The following is a 20,664-nucleotide window of genomic DNA, read 5'->3' as shown; positions in this document are numbered from 1 at the left end:
AGACTCTTTGAAATTAAGCTGTAGCGTTGGATTAGCTTTAAAAAAATTATTTTTTATCACATGAAATAAATATATAAGAAGAATTTTATCTTGTAAAACATAAAAGTGATTATTTTCACCAACAATATTAATATTTCCATCTAACCTTCTTCTCACTAGCTCTTTTTTTTTTTTTTTTGAGTCCTACCCTACTCCAGAGTCTCATCTTGCATGGAGTTAAGTCTAACAGAATGAGCTAATTTCTTACAACGTGATGAAATAAGGAATAAAAGAGTGTTTGATTCACATGAACATGCCCATATCATTGTAATCTTAATTCAATATAAATTAGTCCTTATAATTTTGATTCAGTTAAAATTAAGTCCCTAAATTTTTAAATCGTTTAAATTTAAATCCTTCCATTTAAAAGGATAAAAATACAGGAAATAAAGATGGCTGAAATAGACAAATTATAAACAGGGACCTATTGCAACATTACTATAGGTTTTGATAATAATAGTATAGGTTTTAACAATAATTTTTATGGACGGATCTTTGTCTGTAATTTTTAATTTTGGTGGTCTTTTTTTTATGATTTTTCCGATAAAGTATTTTTTGAATGTCAAGATATCACACTATAATCCAATAATAAAAAAAAAAACGATATCATACTATAATAACATAATTATACCAATGATATCTTACATCTTCTTGTGTAATTAGGAAGGAGCAATGGTACTTATAACACTACTTTGAAATTAGAAACACGCCTTATTAAAAGGTTAAATTTTCAACCAATGGCATCTTATCTCTCCCTATGTAATTCATAATTAAACGTCTAATTGAGGGTACTTTTTAAAATTTGTAATGATTTTCTAAAATTTGTAAATTAAAGCTTTTTTTAGCCCATTTCATTTTGCCCAGACTCGGGTTTACTTTTCATTTCTTATTTTGAGTCTTGAATAGCGTCTTGGAACAACCCATAAAAATCTTGCTTAAAAAATATAATCAGTGGCTTACTCTATCTATATGCATCAACATATTAAAATTAATGGGTTAAAGCCTTCTAACGTAGAGGCCCAACTTCAATCTTCATCTTGTGTAGATCAAAACATGAGTGGATTTGGTGATGATGCCCAGGCTATGACGGATCAGATTTCTTCTAAAAGGGATGTGGTACTCAATTCCATTAGGGAGTATTCCACAGATGGAGACGTTTTGATGGGTGGACCTCATGAAAATACGGTTCAGGGTAGTTTATAATTATTGTGGATATTGTCCGGGGAAGGGTCATCGAAGCTTCTCAAAATCAATTAAATGTTTCCCTATAAACTACATGATATGGAATTCTCGGGGTACAGGCACGCAGACTTTTCCCAGTCTTGTACAAGAATTCAAAAAACATTTTTGTTTGGATTTTCTTGCTATAGTTGAGACTCGTTTAAATAAACAACTTACAAAAAAGAGAATTAGTAGTCTTGGGTTCCAAGATTATGCTTTTATTGAAGCTGAAGGTTTTAGCAGTGGTATTTGGTGCTTATGGAATGTGGGGGTCAATAAAGTGGAAGTTGTTGAGCGGCACCGCCAATATATGCCTTTATCCATTGAGAATACTAGACATGAGCAGTGGTACATGACTGTGATTTATGCAAGCCCACATTTAGTGGCTTGACGCAATTTGCGGACTGAGCTCCTTCATTTGGAACGTGACATGTATGACCCTTGGGTGTTGGGGGGTGACTTCAATGCTGCGTTGTATACTACAGAAAGACGCTCTAATGCTAAACATGGTATTTCGATTGATAGAGATTTTTGTAGATGGTTTGAAGAATCTTGCATCTCGGATCTTGGTTTTGTGGGGCCATGTTTTACTTGGAAGAGGAGTAACTCCGAAGCCCGGCTAGATCATTTTCTTGCTAATGATGCTTGGTGCCAACTTTTTCCTAATGCGAGAGTTTCCCATCTTTCTTTTTATAAATTTGATCATCGCCCTATCCTCCTTCAACTTGATCATTGCGCTGAGAGCCCTTGCCGACCGTTCCGCTTCATTGCAGCATGGGTTCTGCATGAAGACTTTAACAGTTTTGTCCTTGATAATTGGAATGATGGAATTGGGTGGAGTAATAATCTGAACCATTTTCAACAGCCTATTGCACTTGGAATAAGCAGGTATTTGGGCACGTTGAAGGTAGAAAAAAGAAACTGTTAAGACACATGGATGTTGTGAACAAAGCAATTGATAGAGACTGGAATGTGCGTTATTATGAAGATATCCAGATTGAGTTATGGAAGGAATTTGAGGATGTTCTAGCTCAGGAATCTCTATTGTGGGCCCAGAAAGTGAAGATGGATTGGAACATTTATGGAGATAGGAACACTAAACTCTTTCATTCTCGTGCTAATGGACGTCAGAAGGCAAATAGGGTTGACGCCGTTCGCTTAGAGGAGGGGGATTGGTGTTATGATCTTGAAGTCATTAAACATGAAGCCACGTCCAACTTTGCTTTGTTGTTTACAGAGGAGTTGCCTAACAAAGAGGAGCTATCTTGCAGTATTACTTACCCTTCTATGGATGAGGTTTGCTTATAGATTTGTGATCAAAAGGATGATGAGCTTGAAATCAAAGAGGCAATTTTTAGCCTAGGATCTTTGAAATCTCCCGGGCAAGATGGGTTTAATGGTCTTTTCTACCAAACTTAGTGGGACACTGTTGGAAAGTCTCTTGTTAGTTTTGTTAAGCGCATCTTTGATAATCCTTAGGAAGTTAGGGAGATTAATGGAACCTTAGTGGTGCTGATCCCTAAAAAAGATCCTCCTGAAACTTGTAAGGATTTGAGACTCATTAGTTTGTGCAATGTTGTCTATAAGGTGATTACTAAAATCGTGGCTACTAGAATGAAGACCATTTTACCACAAGTAATTTCTCCAAATCAGTGTGGTTTTGTGCCAGGTTGACATGGATCTGATAATATCATAGTGGCACAGGAAGTTATTCATTAATTCAATAAGAAATATGACGGGGAAAAAGGGCTACATGGCTATTAAAATTGATCTCGAAAAGGCCAATGATAGAGTCAATTGGCAATTTTTGAACCATTATTTGAAGGAGTTGAACCTCCTTTCTATCCTCACTGAAGTTATTGATTATTGCGTTAAAACAGCCGAGCTACAATTATTGTGGAATGGCAATAAGGCATATTCATTTAACTCTTCTAGAAGGGTTCAACAAGGAGATCCAGTGTCACCATATCTGTTTGTGATTTGCATGGAGAAGCTTACGCACCTTATCCAAGAAAAAATGCGTAATGATGAATGGAGACCAATTTGGCAAACAAAAAATGGGCCACCTATTTCCCGCTTGTTCTTTGCAAATGATATCATCGTATTTGTGGAAGCGTCTCTACAACAAGCAAAGTTGATTAAACAATGTCTAGACATTTTCTGCAATTGTTCCGGTCTCAAGGTAAACTTTTCTAAAACCCGTGTGTTTTTTTCCCCCTAATATCAATCATAACAGATGTACAGAAATTAGCATCTAGATGGGATTTACACAAACAACAGATTTGGGAAAATATTTGGGTGTACCTCTTCACCATAAGAGAGTAAGCAAGGATACTTACAAGCAGGTCGTTGACAAGGTTAAACAGCATTTGGTCAAATGGAAGAAGCTCTACTCTAATCTCTTTAGTGACATCAGGAATCCCAAGTTACACCATGCAAACATCTTTGCTCACAACTACCTCTTGTGAGACTCTTGACAAGCTCAATAGGAGCTTTCTTTAGGGAAATACAGATGATCAGAAAAAGATTTTGTTGGTTGCTTGGGATGCAGTTTGCAAGCCGAAATCAAAAGGAGGACTCGGACTAAGACATGCTACATTTCAAAATCATGCTCATCTAATGAGGCTCCGCTGGAAACTGGTTAATTGTCGTGATGATCTCTGGGTCAAAGTTGTTCGCGATAAATACTGATGTGGTAATGATCTTATCCCCAAGATTGATTCTATGCGGGGTGGATCCAATGTCTGGTTGGGGATAGAGAAGACATGGAAGAAGGTAAAAGAAGGAGTAGAAGTTTCTGCCAATGGAACCACTGCAAGATGGAAACATGAACGTAGCTGATTGTTTTCAGTCAAGTAAGCTTAGGACCTTCTGTCAATCGTTGGTATGGAGTCGGATTCGCTTTGGGAGAAAATATGGAAGCTGCGTGTCCTCCAACGTTGTAGATCGATGATGTAGCTGCTTGTTCGTGAAAGCCTTTTACCGAATTCAGAAGGAGAGTTCATACAAGGATTCATGCATAATTTGGACCATGGAGACGCACTTCATGTGGAGCTTTGGGGGTGCTTACATGGATTGAAGCTTGATTGGGATTGTGGTTACCGCAAAATTATATTAGAGTCTGATTCAAGCAGTGCCATTGACCTTATTATAGCTGGTCTTGAGGAACATCATTATGACCACAGTCTCATTAATGAAATCCGTTCGTTGATGAGTAGGGATTGGGAGGTGAATATTGCTTACGTGAACAGAGAATGTAATAAAGCTGGACTTCTTTGCGAAACAAGGGCTTGCTGCTGTGAATGGATTACATGCAGTTGTTACTGTCCCGATGGAGCTGTCTTCTATTTTGGTTGCTGATCGCTATGCTATGACAAGTGATCATGTAGACTTTGGTTAAGGATTTCATGTTGTTATATATATTTAAAAAAAAAAAGGGTTAAAGGAAAATACATTATAGGCTGATTTTAGGTCATTGACGTGTTCAATTTTCAGTTGTATTGTTTGTGGTTGGCAAAAGAAAAAAAAAATTGTATGCTTGTGATTTTTTATTTTCTTATCTTAAAATAAAACGCAAATAGTTGGGACTTGTGGTACTAAACACCTTCAAAACCTTTTAAATGTAAAATTGTGAGCTTCAACTTTTTGTGAGGGGTATAAGAATGTCAAAATGAAAAAGAACACGAATTAATATTAGATATACAAAACTAATTTAACAAGGCACCACAACATAATTAGTATGGATGTTATTAAAAAAAAATTATTAGGGAAAATTCCAGGAAAAAATCCTGAAATTAATATTTTCTAATTCAAGTACCTAATACTTCAAATGACAAAGAAGGAAGTAAGCTCAAATTGAAATTTCAAAATTCAAGGGAAATAACAAAAATATCCCTTTGTTAATCCCATTGAAAAAAGGTGTTGTTAATCCTAAATCAAGACCTGTAATTTCACAATTAGGACTTGTTATTCCCTAATAAATTATGGTCATTTTTAATTAGTTCACATGTTATTTCACATGTCATATATCAGGGGAAAAAAACATGTTAATTCCAAATTGAACTTTGTAATTTTACAATCAAGACTTATTATTCTTAGATGAATTGTTGTCATTTTTAATTGATTAACATATTGTGCATCAAAAAAAAGTGCTGCTAGTCCCAAATTGAGACTTATTATTTTACAATTAAGATTGTTATCCCTGATGAATTTTTATTTACAAAGGAACATTTTTGTCATTTCTCTTAAATTTGAAAATTCTAATTTGGGTTTACTCCATTCTCCGTTGTTCCGAAATGTTAGGTGTTTTGAGTTGAAAAATACTGATTTCAGTATTCTTTTTTTAAAATTTGCCCCAATTAATAATCTCAGCTAAATTAAGAATGAGGAAGTACTGATTTGACACCTTGGGTTAAATCAAAAAATAAAACCAAATTATACACTAAAACACAACTCAAGTCGTGTCTTTTGAGGAGTTTTTTTATTAATTCCAAAGTTAACTAAGTGACAAAAGAATTGAAAAGGAGGGGTTTGAAAAGGGATTTGATTTTTTTTTCTAAAACTGATTATCAAAATAAAGAAATAAATCTAAACTACTTTTTTTTTAAATTTTAATAAAGAGAGAATGAAAAAAAAGCAAATTTGAATTATAAGAAATCAATAATGAGAATGCTCTTAGGGAATGAATCAATGACTATCCTAATTTGTTTAATGATATGTGAGTAACTCAAGTGATTAGAATTGGTTTAGAGAAGTTATTCCTTTTAAATTAATGTTCAACTAGAACATTAATTACTTGTTAAATTCACTTTAAGCATAATCTCTATACAACTTGCGTAAAAATCATACTAACAATGAATTAATAAAGGCATAAACATAATATATGTGTAAATCAAGTACTCAAACTCCAAATAACCGATCCAAATCTTAACAATTTCAATCCAAACTAAGAATTACAACTAGCAATTCCTAGTTTTAAACCAAATATAACTAACTTCAAACCAGAAATCATCAATAAAATAGTCTAAGGGTGTGTTTGGATGAAACCAAACCGTGGTTTGGAAAAGTGATTCTGGAGAATAGATTCTGGAAAAAATAGATTCTGTGAAGAATAGATTTTGTAAAAAAGTGATTCTGAGAAGTGAGAGTGTTTGGATAGTTGTTATCAGAAGCACTTTTTATATATACAAATTACTAAAAAAAGATATAAGTTAATATGATAATTACAGAAAAAATAGATTTTATGATATATTTTAATTTGAAGAAATAAAATTGTTAATAATATGTTTTTTACCAACATAATTAATAATACATAAGATAATATAATTAATAAATAATTAATGTCTATATATATTTATAAAATATAAGATTAAATATATTTATAAAAAATATGTTTATAAAAAAAATAACAAGATACATATCATATAGGCCCTCACACTCTCCCTTTTTTCTCGAAAAGCAAAAAAATTTTGCTTTTTCCAAAACCATGGTTTTGGTTTTTGGAGAGGCTGTTTGGGTAGCATTTTCCCCAAACCATGGTTTGGGGTGCTATCCAAACAAAGCCTAAACTAAGGACTAGAATTAAACTCTCATTTGTAGCTCCCAAATTCAAGCCATTGAATTCAATCCCAGAGAGCATAGCGAACTCAGCCTCTCATAGCTCTGAACCCAGTCAAAACACGTCCCAAGAATTCAGCGGCCATGGGCGATGATGATGTTGGTGGCGATGATACGTGGGGTGTCGTTGATGGAGGGGAATAAAGATGAATTGGGAAGATTGAAATTGAAGTGTTGCGGCGTGTGTGCGCGGCGTTTTTCAGTGGTGGTGTGCGTGCGGCCCCGATCTCCGTTCTCCTCATGCATATATAAATATATATATATATATCACAATAACCTAATCCTATGATGGCCATACCGTAGGTAGCATATCTTGTTCCCCCCCCTTTTTCCTTTTAAATTCTTCCCTTTATTGTTTATTTCCTTTTTGTGATGTCTGCAAAAGATAAATTGAGATACCATGATAAAGCCTAAAATCAATTATTTAAAAGAAGATAAAAATATGATAAGATTTCCTATTAAATCTCTAATTTCATGCAATCAGTATTTAATTCAAAATATCCACAATCAATGTAAATTATCTCATTATAATTGATAAATATCACTAAAAAGATATCAAATAATATACTAAAACAGGGATTTATCAAGTACTATACGAGAGGTGCTCAAGGGCCCTTCCAAATAAACCCAAATGCCTTATTTCGATAAAATATTTGAGAGTAGCCCTATGTGTGATATATATATATATATATATATATATATATATCTTCCATAGAAATGGTTATTGGGCTTCTTTTTCCTTCATGTCGAGACACTTGAGAAATGAAGAAAGCATTAATTTTTTTCCTAATCTTCTCTTGCCCGTCAAGCTTAAGAATGGAGCAAGAGTTCATGTGTGGCATATGAATTTGTATATTATACTCATTGCATCTAAAAATTTTAGTATTTATTCTTATTAGATGTATGATGGTCTCATACGAGTAGTGTTTAAAGGATTAATCACAACTATATAAGCATGAATTGAGTCTATCTAAGTAATTTAATTAAGCTGTTATAAGTAAGCATGTATTCCCAGGATGAACTAAGTCAACTTGGCAAACGCAACGAAACTAGACCTTGTAATTTAAATAATCTAGACTTCTCAAAACCCAAAAACCTTGCAAAATCTAATGTTCACATTCGCACATTTCTTATAGAGAACAGAAAACCCTTATAAACTATGTAAATTTTCTCATAAGTTTATTCAATGTTTTGAATTATAATCCTTTTTGTTAAACGAAAAATAAAAGAATCAAATGCAATTTAAATAGCTAAATACAATTGCAATGAAAAAAATGTAAGAAAAAGGAAAATAACTCAAGATATAAAAATGTAGAGACTTCATATATTAATATAACAAACATAGAATTATGGCCATTTTAAGATATGACATGTTTCATAGACAAAGTAAACTAAAGGATAAAAGAAATGGTAACTGAAACTTCCATATAAAGATCATTTAACTAGTGGTGCATCTCTAACATCTTAGGTAAATGTGACCTTATCTTTTTCAATGAGACCACAACATCTGTCATCATAATTCGTGCCTCAGGTAATTCAGTACAACAACTTAATGCCAACTCAAAAATTGATGATATTTGTGGTAATATATTGTTGATATTTGGATCCCCTTCACGTAGCAAATTGACATCTAGAATATTGATAATTGAATGTGGTGTTGATTTGCTAACCCACTCTTTCAAACCAAGACCTTCAACAAACAGTTCATCAGTTGGCTTCTTCCTTGTAAACATCTCCATTAGCATGATACCATAGCTATACACATCTCCCTTGAAAGAAACCGCTCCTTTTGATCCATACTCTATATGTCAAAAGAGAATATAAGGTTTGCCATTAAACTTTTCTTTTATATGGCGAATACAAATCCTCGCTTATAGAAATGGAAAATGCATATCAATGATTGTATAATATAAAATTTCACATAGAATGATAAAAAGCCAACATAATTGAACTAGAAGGTTATTATTAAACCATTACCTGGTGCCATATAGCCAATTGTAGCCATTGTTTTTGTGTAAGTTTCCAATTGTCCTTCACCTAATAGTTTAGCTATACCAAAATCACTAAGATGAGCCACCATATCTTCATCCAACAAAACATTACTTGGTTTTATGTCACAATGAACAATCGGAGTAGAAGTACCATGTTGAAGATACTCTAATGCAACTGCCACATCAACCATTATATTCAATCTTTGTAGGATATCTAAATAGTAGTTATGAGAGTACAACCATCTATCAAGACTTCCATTGGACATGAATTCCATGATTAGAGACTTGAAATGATCATTTGAGCAACTACTAATAATCTTGATGAGATTACGGTGGCGTAAATTGCACATGGCAGTACATTCAATATCAAAACTTCTCAATGCTTCTTCCATGTCTATGTTAAATACTTTGACAGCAACAATCTTTTCATTTAGAACTGCTTTGTATACTGATCCAAAACTTCCAGAGCCAAGAAGATTACTTTCATCATATCCATTTGTTCCCTGTAGAAGCTCATAATAAGATATCCTAGGTGGTGCATCCAAATTTGTTAAATCCCTTCGCGTTGCATAGTTAGCATCATCTCTGTTATGCTTTAGAAAGACAATTCCTATAACAACCAAAATGACAACCATGATAGGTACTAAGCATTTTATAACCAGTATCACTTTATTTAATATGTGCTTGTTTCCTCTCCTACATGGTTGGACTTGTAGTTGGGGTTTTCCACAGAGGTCTTTATTCATCGTAAAAGATTGAGCAGTAAAATTTTGAAAAGGACCACCATTTGGAATTTCTCCATCCAATAAATTGTAGGAAAGATTGATGTATTTAAGATAGAGTAATGACTCTAAGGACTTTGGAATCACACCAGACAAATAATTATGGGAAAGATCCATAGACTCTATGCTTATCATGCTGCTAAATGATTTAGGAATAGACCCTTGTAATTTGTTGTGAGCCAAAGAGAGGGTTAGCAAGTTTTGCAAACCACCCATAGTTGCAGGAATGCTTCTTGAAATTTGGTTTCTTGACAAGTTCAATAGTATAATTGCTCCCAAGTTTGATACCTCTGGTGAAATTGATCCACTCAATGCATTGGAGGATATGTCTAAAATCAAAATATCTTTAAGACTCCAAAGAGAATAGGGCATATGAGAAATCAATTTGTTGAAGCTAAAATTCAAGTTTCGCAAAGAAGTATTCCCGAGACATCTGGGAACCACTCCTGAAAACATGTTGTTAGCAAGATCCAACTCACTTAGACTTTTGAGCAAGCAAAGTTCATCTATAATGGCACCTTGCAATCTGTTGTTGCTGAGACTTAAACGTTGAAGCTTATGTAAGTTTCTGATTGTGTTTGGAATCAACCCATTCAAATCATTCCCATTCAAAGTTAAGTCAAACAAGTTTGTTAAATTTCCAATGACATTGGGTATAGCTCCGTTAAATTTATTCAATGATAAATCTAACCTAATGAGCTTAGAAACATTTGATATGGTGTTTGGAATTTGTCCAATCAGCTCATTTTGAGACAGTAGTAATTGCTCCAAGTTGGGAAGGCCAATCCCTAAATATGATGGGAGAACACCAGAGAGGGAGTTATTGCCAAGGTGTAAGTGTTTCAATGTTGAAATGGAGAATACACTGAAAGGAATAGGTCCGCTCAAATGATTTGATCCCAAATCTAAGACTTCAAGTTTAACAAGACTGCCTATGTCCTTGGGTATAAAACCTGAAAAAAAAAACCTGATCTGTAAAAAGAAACAGAAACAGGTAATAGTGTTTGCAGATAACATGGAAAAATACACCTCTCTTGCTAATCCCAAGACTTTAATATTTGTGGATGTTGAAATGTTGAATATATTAAACGCCTTTCGAATTAAAAGGAGTAAGTCTGACACATTAAGTTTATCGAGTTAGCCTATGCTTTATGTGCAAAACTTGCCCATAAAAAAATTGATGGTAATCATGACTTCCATATAGCCTTGATAAGAAAATAAACAAATAAATTCGTTTTCATCATTTCTCGAGTTTTTGTAAAATTTTTTAAGTAAAAAAATTAAGAAAATCATAAACTACCTTGAGATGCCATGGTCCTAGAAGATTTATTTCAAAGTTACAGTTTCCATGTTGTGATTATTAGATAGTGGTTTAATAGGATATCAATAAATTCGTGAAATAGAAAAGAAACAATTGAAAATTTGACAAAAGAAAATTAAATAGGAAAAGGATGTATTCTTTAAATAAAGTACGAGAAAAAAAGCAGAAAATTGACCACAGAATGTGCTAGTGCGTGTACGTAACATGTGAGCTCATATGTATATATATGATGTTTAGCATTTGTAATGAACAGAGTATAAATCATATGGTACAGAGTACTTAAATATTATATTTTGTGGAAAACAAAATGTCATTTTAAATTTACTCTATTAAAGAAAATGATTAAAGGAAAAAAATAAAAGTAAGACATAATAATATCATGATTGTAAAAGGTTGGCATCCAAATATAACTGAATAGCAACAACTGGTTGTAAAAAGACTGAATAGACTTATAAGAAGAAAACTAAAACAGATCACATTATTTGGAAAGGGAGAAATCAAATTTCTTATAACATCAAATTGCATGCCTTCTAGTAATTGCATGAGAGTCTGTTAAGTTTAACTATATCATTTTTTCGGTGCGTTGCCAATTAATCTGCTTTTTCAGTAATTTATCTCTCCAAGAATTTTGTGTTCATACTTTACTCTACTGGGCTAAAACAGAATTTTTTGCCCATTTAAACAAAAATGAATTTAAATGAAGAAATTTACTTAGTTATTGAACAATTGAAAATATCCCGTATTATTGTTCATCAGTTTGAGTTATATTTAAATTTTTTATATTATAGTTTTTACTTGATTTTTACACTTATTTAAATAAATTTTTTGTTTCAATGATAGAATTATTACCATACATACATATGCGTGCACGTGCACACACAGGCTTCGAATTTGAGTTTACTTTGACATTAAATTTACTCTATTATACAAAAACTATCAAATGTTATGAACAATGATATGTTTAAGAATAATTCTAAAACTGACGTTAAATATATTAAAAAAATTTCAAGTAATATTCATTTCAACCCAAAAGAGTACAATATGGAACAAAATTATTTTTTATTTGTTTAAGTCTTTGTAAAAATTTTGAAATAATAAAAATTAAGAAAATCATAATTAGAATTAGTGTGGAATAACTTATGTATTTTTTTTTAAATTGTTATACTGTAATTGTTGAATAAATATTTAATTTAGAATCAATGAATTCAAAAATAAAAAATATATAAATAGAAGTTAAACAGATAAAGAATTTACTATGGAATAAAGAGAGAGAAGTAGTGCACATGTTGATTTTGGACGCACCCTTGTACGCACACATATGCATGCTGCATACGTTCTCCGTTACGTTGACTTTGTGCACTTTTGTAATTTCATATTTAATAATTATTCAAAAGTTATTATATGAAAAAATTTCATGGCAAAAGCTTTATTTAATTTCACACTTAATTGACCATGGAACGGTTTCTCTTTAAATCCAACTAAATTCAAATGATGAGATTTAATTGCTTGGCTGACTAATAAAAACATGTTGTGTTTTGGTTCTTTAGTATTAGTTTAAATTTGGTTGAAGAAGGTAAGGTTGAAGAGAGGATTGGGGGAGGAAGTGGATTGCAATCAAGTGAGAGAAGAAAGTTGTGTTTTGAAAGTGATCCTATTGAATCGGTGGAGAACAAGCAAACTATCAAAAACAAGAGAGGTAGTGGTAGTACTAATCTAATTAAATGCCAAATGAGAAGGGAAGGTAGGAGAAGAGGAGCAAGGAGTCAAGGAGTTTCTGATTTAGTAGAAATGGAGACAATGGAGAACGTTTTGAGTCAAAATATGATGAATTGTGCTGAAGGTCTTAGTGGCTGGCCTAAAAGCCACTAAGAGGCCATGAAGACCCCAGCATGGAACTGTCAAGGTCTGGGAAGAACCTTAACAATTACGAAGTTAAAGGAGGAATTTTTCAAACACAGACCTTCTATAATCTTCCTAATATGGAAACAAAAATGAAGAAAGCAAAGATTGGTAGAATTAAAGAGATGTGTAGAATGGAGGAGGAATTTTATGTGGAGCCAATGCGAAAGGGAGATGGTTTGGCTCTGTGGTGGATGAGAGATCTGACTGTTAATATTTGTTCAAGCTTGAAGAATTTAATTCATGCTTCTCTGGAGTCTTCAGTGACTCATGTCCCAAAGTATGCAACATTTGTTTGTGGTGCACATCTAGATGGGGGAAATGGGTTGGTTTGGGATGGGATGAGGAGGATAGCTGGAAGGATTAACAAGTCTTGGCTTTCCATTGGATATTTTAATGATGTGGTTTCAAGTAATGAGAAGTGCGGATCATTACCGGTAGATATAAGAAGGGTTTTGAATTTCCAGTGCATGCTTTTAGATTGTCAATTAGTGGATTTGGGTTATCAAGGCTCAAATTTCTCTTGGAGTAATAAGCGGTGAGATGAAGGGCATGTGAAAGAACGAATTTACATAGTAGTTGGAAATATGGATTTTAGGGGTGAATTCCAAAACGCTGTGTTGATTCATGTGGATCCAATGGATTCAGATCATCAGTTGTTAGTTTTTGAATGTGACTATAAATATAACAAAATTCCAAAAGTGTTGAGGTTCAAAGTTTTCTGGGCTGAACATGATGCATTTCTTTCTGTTATAAACAAGGGATGGTGGTCTGAGGGAAATGATAGTAGTTGTGTGGATATGTTGGTGGAAAGTTTGAACAACTGTAGCGAATTGAAGTACGATTAAGTGGGGAAAAAGAGGTTTTTCCTAATGCCAGAAAAGTGGTAGAGCAACTTACTGCTCAGTTAGCTGAATAATATGCTTATGATGGAAGGAAGGACGGAAGCTGAATCTTTACGGAAGCAGTTTGAAGAGGCTTGGGATATGGAAGAGAAGTTTTGGTGGCAGAGATCAAGGGTTAGTTGGCTTCAAACAGGTGACAGAAATTCAAAATTCTTTCATTCTTGTACAATGCAGAGAAGAATGAAGAATAAAGCGCTTAGATTGAGAGGGAATAATGGTAACTGGTTAGAAGAAGAGAAAGAAAGAAATGATGCTTTTGTAGACTTTTACATGAAGCTTTTTGCATTAGAGGGGAGCCGTGACATGGAGGAGGCTCTTTCTCATGTTAACAATGTTGAGTTATGGGAGCAGAACGAAAGATTATAGGCAATGGTCACTGTAGAGGAAATGAAATCTGCTTCTTATAAATTGAATGGCTACAAAACTCTGGATCCTCATGTTATTCAGGTATGTTCTATCAATCTACTTGGGGGTGGTGAGTATGGAAGTGGTTGATATGGTTTGTGATTTTTTTTTTTTTTTTTTCAAAACACTACAAGTTTAAGAAAGTTGAATTGTACAAATGTGGTCCTCCTAGCCAAAGTAGACCATGCTGAGAATGTGGGATAGTTTAGACATATAGGACTTTGCAATTTTGTTTATAAAATTGTTTCAAAGCTCCTGGCAAAATAGGTTGAGGAGACTGTTAATGGGAATTATTTCTGAACATCAAAGAGCACTTGTAGCTAAAAGACTGACTCAAGGTAACACTTTGATAGCCCAGGAAGCTTTCCATTACTTGAAAAATAAAAAGAAGGGAAGAAAAATGTAACACTACAAAAAAATTGACTTTCAGCGGCGACAAAAGTCGCCGCTGAAAGTACAAAAGTCGCGCCGAAAGTTTTTTGCGGCGACAAGTCGCCGCTGAAAAGTCGTTGCCGTAGCAGCTGTGGCTGAAAACTTTCAGTGGCGACTAAAAAGGTCGCCGTTAAAAGATACTTTCAGCGGCGACTTTTAGAAGTTTCAGCAGCGACAAATGTCGCCGCCGAAAACACTTTCGGCGGCGACAAAAAAGTCGCCGCAGAAAACACTTTTGGCGGCGACACTCTTGTCGCCGCTGAAAGGCTTTTCGGCGGCGACAAATGTCGCCGCCGAAAGTGTTTTCTGCGGCGACTTTTTTGTCGCCGCTGAAAGTAATGCCTAAGAAGAATTGGCTTTACCAATGCCACGTCATCACCGCCGGTGCCACGTCATCATCTCCGGCCGCCACGTCAGCACCGTCGACCTCCACGTCATCGCCATCGGCGGCCACGTCATCACCGCCGACCGCCACATCATCACTAGCCACCTCCACGTCATTGCCACGTCACTCCTCTTCGCCACGTCATCGTCTAAATATTTTCACCTTAAATGTGTCTTCTTCCAGGTTCGAACTCGTGACCGCCTCCCTTCGTGTCCAACCTTCTTGCCGCTGAGCCAGATTGAATTTGTTTATTAATATTGTAAAATAAAATATATATTATTATATTATACTTTCAGCGGCGACACAAAAAGTCGCCGCTGAAGGTCCATTTTCGGAAATTTGTTTAGTAATATTGTAAAATAAAATATATATTATTATATTATACTTTCAGCGGCGACAAAAAAAGTCGCCGCTGAAAGTCCACTTTTGGCGGCGACAAAAAAAGTCGCCGCTGAAGGTCCACTTTCGGCGGCGACAAAAAAAGTCGCCGCTGAAGGTCCACTTTCGGCGGCGACAAAAAAAGTCGCCGCTGAAGGTCCACTTTCGGCGGCGACAAAAAAAGTCGCCGCTGAAGGTCCACTTTCGGAAATTTGTTTAGTAATATTGTAAAATAAAATATATATTATTATATTATACTTTCAGCGGCGACAAAAAAAGTCGCCGCTGAAGGTCCACTTTTGGCGGCGACAAAAAAAGTCGCCGCTGAAGGTCCACTTTCGGCGGCGACAAAAAAAGTCGCCGCTGAAGGTCCATTTTCGGCAATTTGTTTATTAATATTGTAAAATAAAATATATATTATTATATTATACTTTCAGCGGCGACAAAAAAAGTCGCCGCTGAAAGTCCACTTTTGGCGGCGACAAAAAAAGTCGCCGCTAAAAGTCCAGTTTCAGCGGCGACACTTTTGTCGCCGCTGAAAGTCTTGGTTTCAATGGCGAACTTTCAGCGGCGACTAGAAAAGTCGCCACTGAAAGTCCACTTTCGGCGGCGACACTTTTGTCGCCGCTGAAAGTCTTGGTTTCAGCGGCGACTTTTTGGTGTCGCCGCCGAAAGTGGACTTTCAGCGGCGACTTTTTTTGTCGCCGCCGAAAGTCGTCGCCTAAAGTCTATTTTTTTGTAGTGTAAATGACTGTTAAAATAGATATGAATAAAGCATATGATAGGCTTGATTGGTGTTTTGTGGAAGAAGTAATGAGGAAAATGGGTTTTGGAGAGAAATGAATAGCAGGGTTTACGGAATGATAGCCTAAAATATTATGCTAGAGGATTGCCATTTCATTGCTATCACTTGTTAATTTTCATATTTCATTTCACTCATACCATTTTTATACTTGTTAATTTTCATATTTCACTTCAATGATACCATTTTTATAAACTAAAAACCCAAAATTTTTTTACTCTTATTGCATCTTTCTAAAATTTGCCAAATAGTTAATTAAAAAGAAAATCAATCATTTTCCAAGTCAATCCTCTAGAGTTTGCATACTTAGTTACTCAGGAATTTTTAGAGACTCCTTAAAATGAATATAACCTGGATTGTGCACTATATTGTCTTAATTCAGTTGATTTTGAAACGGACCTAAGATGACTAACAGTTCATTCTTCAATGGCAAGGTTCTGGAAGGATCAGAGGGAACAAGAAGGTAGAATACACTAGAAATCTTGGAAATCACTGAGGTTGGCTAAAAGTGAAGGTGGAATGGGTTTCAAAAATTAGAGTTGTTTGACAAAGCTCTCCTTGCTAATACTAGATGGAGGTTGGTCCAAAATCCAGATGCTTTTATGGTGTAGGATTTTGAAAGGTTTTTATTTTTCCGATAGTATTTTTTGCAGGCAAAGTAAGGTTGTAGATCTTCTTGGGGTTGGTTCAGCATCTTAGAAGGAACAGATTTAACAAAAAAAGATCTTTGTTAGAGAGTAGGGACTGGAGAGAGGATCAGAGTTTTTGTTGACAATTGGACTCCTGAAGCTACTGGGTATGCATTGGCTTCCAGAGATTTGGATGAAGAAAAAAAGAGTTTGACTATGAAGAGCTTAATCAGAAATAATTCTTGGTGTTTTGAAGGAACGAAAGATTGGTTCAGTGATGAAGATAAAGTTCTCATTAACTCTATTAATATTCCTAGATCGAATTTGGCAGATAAATGTCTTTGGATGATGAGTAGAGATGATAATTACTCTGTGAAGTTGGGGTATAGGGTAGCTTTGGGTAGAGAAGATGGTGGAATTGTGAAGCTGTGAAGATGTCATGCTAAACTGCGGAATTGGTTTTTGTCTTTGGTTTGTCGCAAGGGCAATAGAGCTGTTGATTGTTTGCAGCAGAGGTTTTGAAAGAAGTGCCACAAGGATGGTTTTCTGAACCACCACCCTCTTTCTAGTTCATGTTCTGCAGCATGATCTTGAGCTTTCTAATTACTACTCTTTGGCTAAGACCGGTATTGGCTAATTACTAGTTGCTTGTTGTTCTTTATTAAGACCGGTATTGGTCATTTTGAGTGCATGCTTTCTTTGGTAAGTTGTGTGTTAGGTTGTAAACGCTAAGATTTTTTTTTTTTTCCTTTCAGTGTGCGCTTTGGCTTCTGCTTTTAGTTTTTTGCGCATGGCCAATAAATTATGTGTTGCCTATGGCATTAAACTACTTGTTCGGCAAGTATTATGTGAAAAACTTTAACTTGGAAAGATTTGTTTAATTTCACAATGTGCAGAACAGTTCTTCTATTTGTTGAACAATTAAAATATCTGATATTATTCTTCATCAGTTTGAGTTATATTTTAATTTTTATTTGATTTCTGTATTATAAATTGTAATTGATTTTTCTATCTATTTAAAAAAATATTTGGTTTATTTCAAATTTTTAATTCATATGCTGCGATTTTTTAAGAAAAACATCAATATAATTTTAATCTTATTTAAATGATGGAGTTGTTACCGTGTGTTTTTGTGTGTGTAGAATTAAGAAATTATCAAATATCATACAGAAATTAAGAAAATCATAAATTATAATTAAGGTGAAGTGGAAGTCTTTGTAAAAATTTGTAAATGAAAAAATTAAGAAAATCATAAATTATAATTAAGGTAGAATGACTAGTATTTCTTTTGAAAAATAAAAGTTTTGCACTGTAATTAATGAATAAGCATTTAATTTGAAATGAACGAATTTGAAAAATAAAAAATTGAAAAAGAAGCATAAGGGATGAAAAAAATGAACTCTACAATAGAAAGGGAATAAAATAAAATTGAAGTTGCTAGGAAACAGATAAGATCTTAAAAAAAAAAAACAAAAGTACTGGCATATAATAAGTATGTATGTCCATCTGTTCATGATTGGGATTTCAGATAAAAGCAAAATCACATTGTAGAAAAAAAATATTAAATAGAAAAGAAAACATATAAGTAGGCGCATACCTGTAAATGAGTTAATATCCAAAAATAATCCTTTTAAAGATGTGCAGTTGCTTATTGATTGTGAAATGCTTCCCTCTAATTGATTGCTGTGAACATCAAGGACTTCAAGCATAGAGAGTTTATGACACATTTCTTTTGACAAATTACCCGTTAAATGATTGTTGCCAAAGTTAACAACTGTTAAAGAAGGCAAGTTCCACAGAGATGAAGGAATTTCACCTATAAATAAATACAAAATATTTGTTAATTATTTGGTAGTATGGCAAGCATGTTACTAATAAATTCACAAGTACACGAGCATATAAATACTACATGGAATTTTGGTAATTAGGTGCTTAAAATGAATAGAAAATAATTTAGTTTTTGTTGGACATTAAATTTCTTTCAAAGAAGAATTGTTGAAGATCATCGACTATGGAATTAATCTCACCTTATCTGAAATGAACATCCAAAGCATTTGAAAAGGCTCTAACTTTAAAATTTGAGAATTCATCATAGGCCAAAAAAGGGCTGAAATTTTAGTTTTTCTTTAAGAAATTAAGATACTTTTATTTACACATTTTGGAGATAAAGCATAAAATAATTAAGAATGGAATTTCACCAGTTTCAATGTAGAAGTGGATAAGATACGAGTGATATAAATGTTGATCAGAGAATTGGAAGCATCATAAAATCTTTTAAAATACAAGTCCTTTTTAAAATTATATTTTATTTCTCTTTTTAAAGACATTTTGATAATCCATAAAGTTTTTCCAGACTGGTTTTGCAGGGCTTCGTTAGTTTTTTAATGTCTGAAATTATATTTTATTCCTCTTTTGAAGGATTTCTATTATGAATGCAAACTTAGTTAGCTTCTTATGATTTTTTAACATGAATGAAAAAAATCAAAAACAAAATCTCATTTTAAAATTATTGTTTTATTCGAGATATGAAAACAAAAACAAAAACACAAAACATGGTCTAAAGACAATCATATAATTAAAATCTTTACCTTGCAAATTGTTGTCGCGAAGAATAAGGATTTCAAGGTTTGTCAAATTTCCAATCTCACTTGGAATGACTCCTGGACAAAGTATATATGAAGCCATTTTATTGATCAAAGTATACAATTGATGTGGTAGATATCAAGTGGTCCCATCAGTCCATGATCTTATTACCTTTTCTTTATTCTGGCATTGTAATATTGTTTGCATATAATATACATAAATAATAAAGAAACTTCACGTGTCTTACGTACTAATTTCAAAAACTTGAACATGTGTGCTATACTCATGAATTCATGCATAAATATTAAAAAGGGAAAAGGCAAATTTCCTCTCAAATTTCTTACCTTTTAATATTGCAAATGAGTACATTAAGTTTAAATATATAACTTTTATGCATTGCTAATTAATCATGTATGGCATAAAGCATTAGACTACTTTTTCAGCAATTTATCTCTGCATGAAGGAATTTTTTTGTTTGTTTTTGGGTGCAGTTTTAGTGAGAAATTATTAAGTATACTTTGCTGAACGAAAAAGTTTCACATAATGTTTAATGAGCCCGCATTGTTTTATGTAATTCCACCTGCTTTCTCCCTGATGTTGGTTTTTCATACTACTTTTAAATTTCAAAGTAAAATAATTATTAAGAAATTATTAGTGGATTTTTTTGTTGAAAAGATTTAGCTAATTTTATAAAGAATTGAACAAACTAAATAGTTCCACTTCAATATGAATGACTTAAATTAATACAATTTAATTATTTATCAGACTATTTAAAACATCTCGCATTCGCCAAAAGTATCAGCTCACTGTAGAGAGAAGTATCTAGAGAGAGAAAGTTAGTGAGAGAAAGTTTGAGGTGTTCCCATGATTTCTAACAAGAACTCACCCCAGAAACAACCCCCCAATGGTCCTAGTGATGGTGGTGGGGGAAGTGAACAGGGGAATAAGCACGACCCGAGAACAAACGAGAACAGGGAAGAGAGGATGGCTTTGACTGGTAACCCAGAAAGGAATATGGTGATGGAAGAGCAAAATAGAGCGGAGTCAAGAGGTAAAGTGGCCAAAAACCAGGGAATGTTTATGGGAGAAATCTCACTAAAGCTAAGGGAAGAGGAATGGATGCTACCAGAGGTCTCGGGAATAGAACAAGAGCAACCTAAACAAGTCTCGTATAGAGATATACTAAAACCTAAGGTGGATGGAGGGAAGGAACGCTCAGAGAAACATTGAGAAGAGGAACCCTGGGATGGGAGCTTGCTTGTTGGTCCGGATGATG

At 33.9% G+C, this 20,664-nt stretch overlaps 2 protein-coding genes across 2 annotated transcripts in view; one reads left to right on the top strand and one right to left on the bottom strand.

Moving 5' to 3' along the window:
* The first annotated feature begins 1,690 nt into the window (after positions 1-1,690).
* Positions 1,691-2,188, top strand: LOC114729277 (uncharacterized). Its single transcript, XM_028916261.1, has one exon. It carries the CDS (start codon positions 1,691-1,693, stop codon positions 2,186-2,188), a length of 498 nt encoding a protein of 165 aa, XP_028772094.1.
* Positions 2,189-3,686: 1,498 nt separating this feature from the next.
* Positions 3,687-20,664, bottom strand: part of LOC114729276 (probable LRR receptor-like serine/threonine-protein kinase At3g47570) — a 29,266-nt gene continuing 12,288 nt past the window's right edge. The window contains exons 4-7 of the mRNA XM_028916260.1: positions 18,403-18,504; positions 8,854-10,602; positions 8,356-8,677; positions 3,687-3,756 (exon numbers count right to left, since the gene is read on the bottom strand). Of these exons, the coding sequence (XP_028772093.1) occupies positions 3,687-3,756; positions 8,356-8,677; positions 8,854-10,602; positions 18,403-18,504 (2,243 nt within the window). The remainder of the gene's footprint in view (positions 3,757-8,355; positions 8,678-8,853; positions 10,603-18,402; positions 18,505-20,664) is intronic.

Source organism: Neltuma alba, unplaced genomic scaffold (genome assembly GCF_004799145.2).
Source record: "Neltuma alba isolate B1F8T4 unplaced genomic scaffold, ASM479914v2 tig00012618_pilon, whole genome shotgun sequence".
Classification (NCBI taxonomy): domain Eukaryota; kingdom Viridiplantae; phylum Streptophyta; class Magnoliopsida; order Fabales; family Fabaceae; genus Neltuma; species Neltuma alba.
This window is presented reverse-complemented; position numbering and strand designations above follow the sequence as displayed.

Excerpts from the sequence above, each read along its gene's own strand:
- LOC114729277 (XM_028916261.1), top strand. The coding sequence starts at position 1,691 with ATGTATGACCCTTGGGTGTTGGGGGGTGACTTCAATGCTGCGTTGTAT.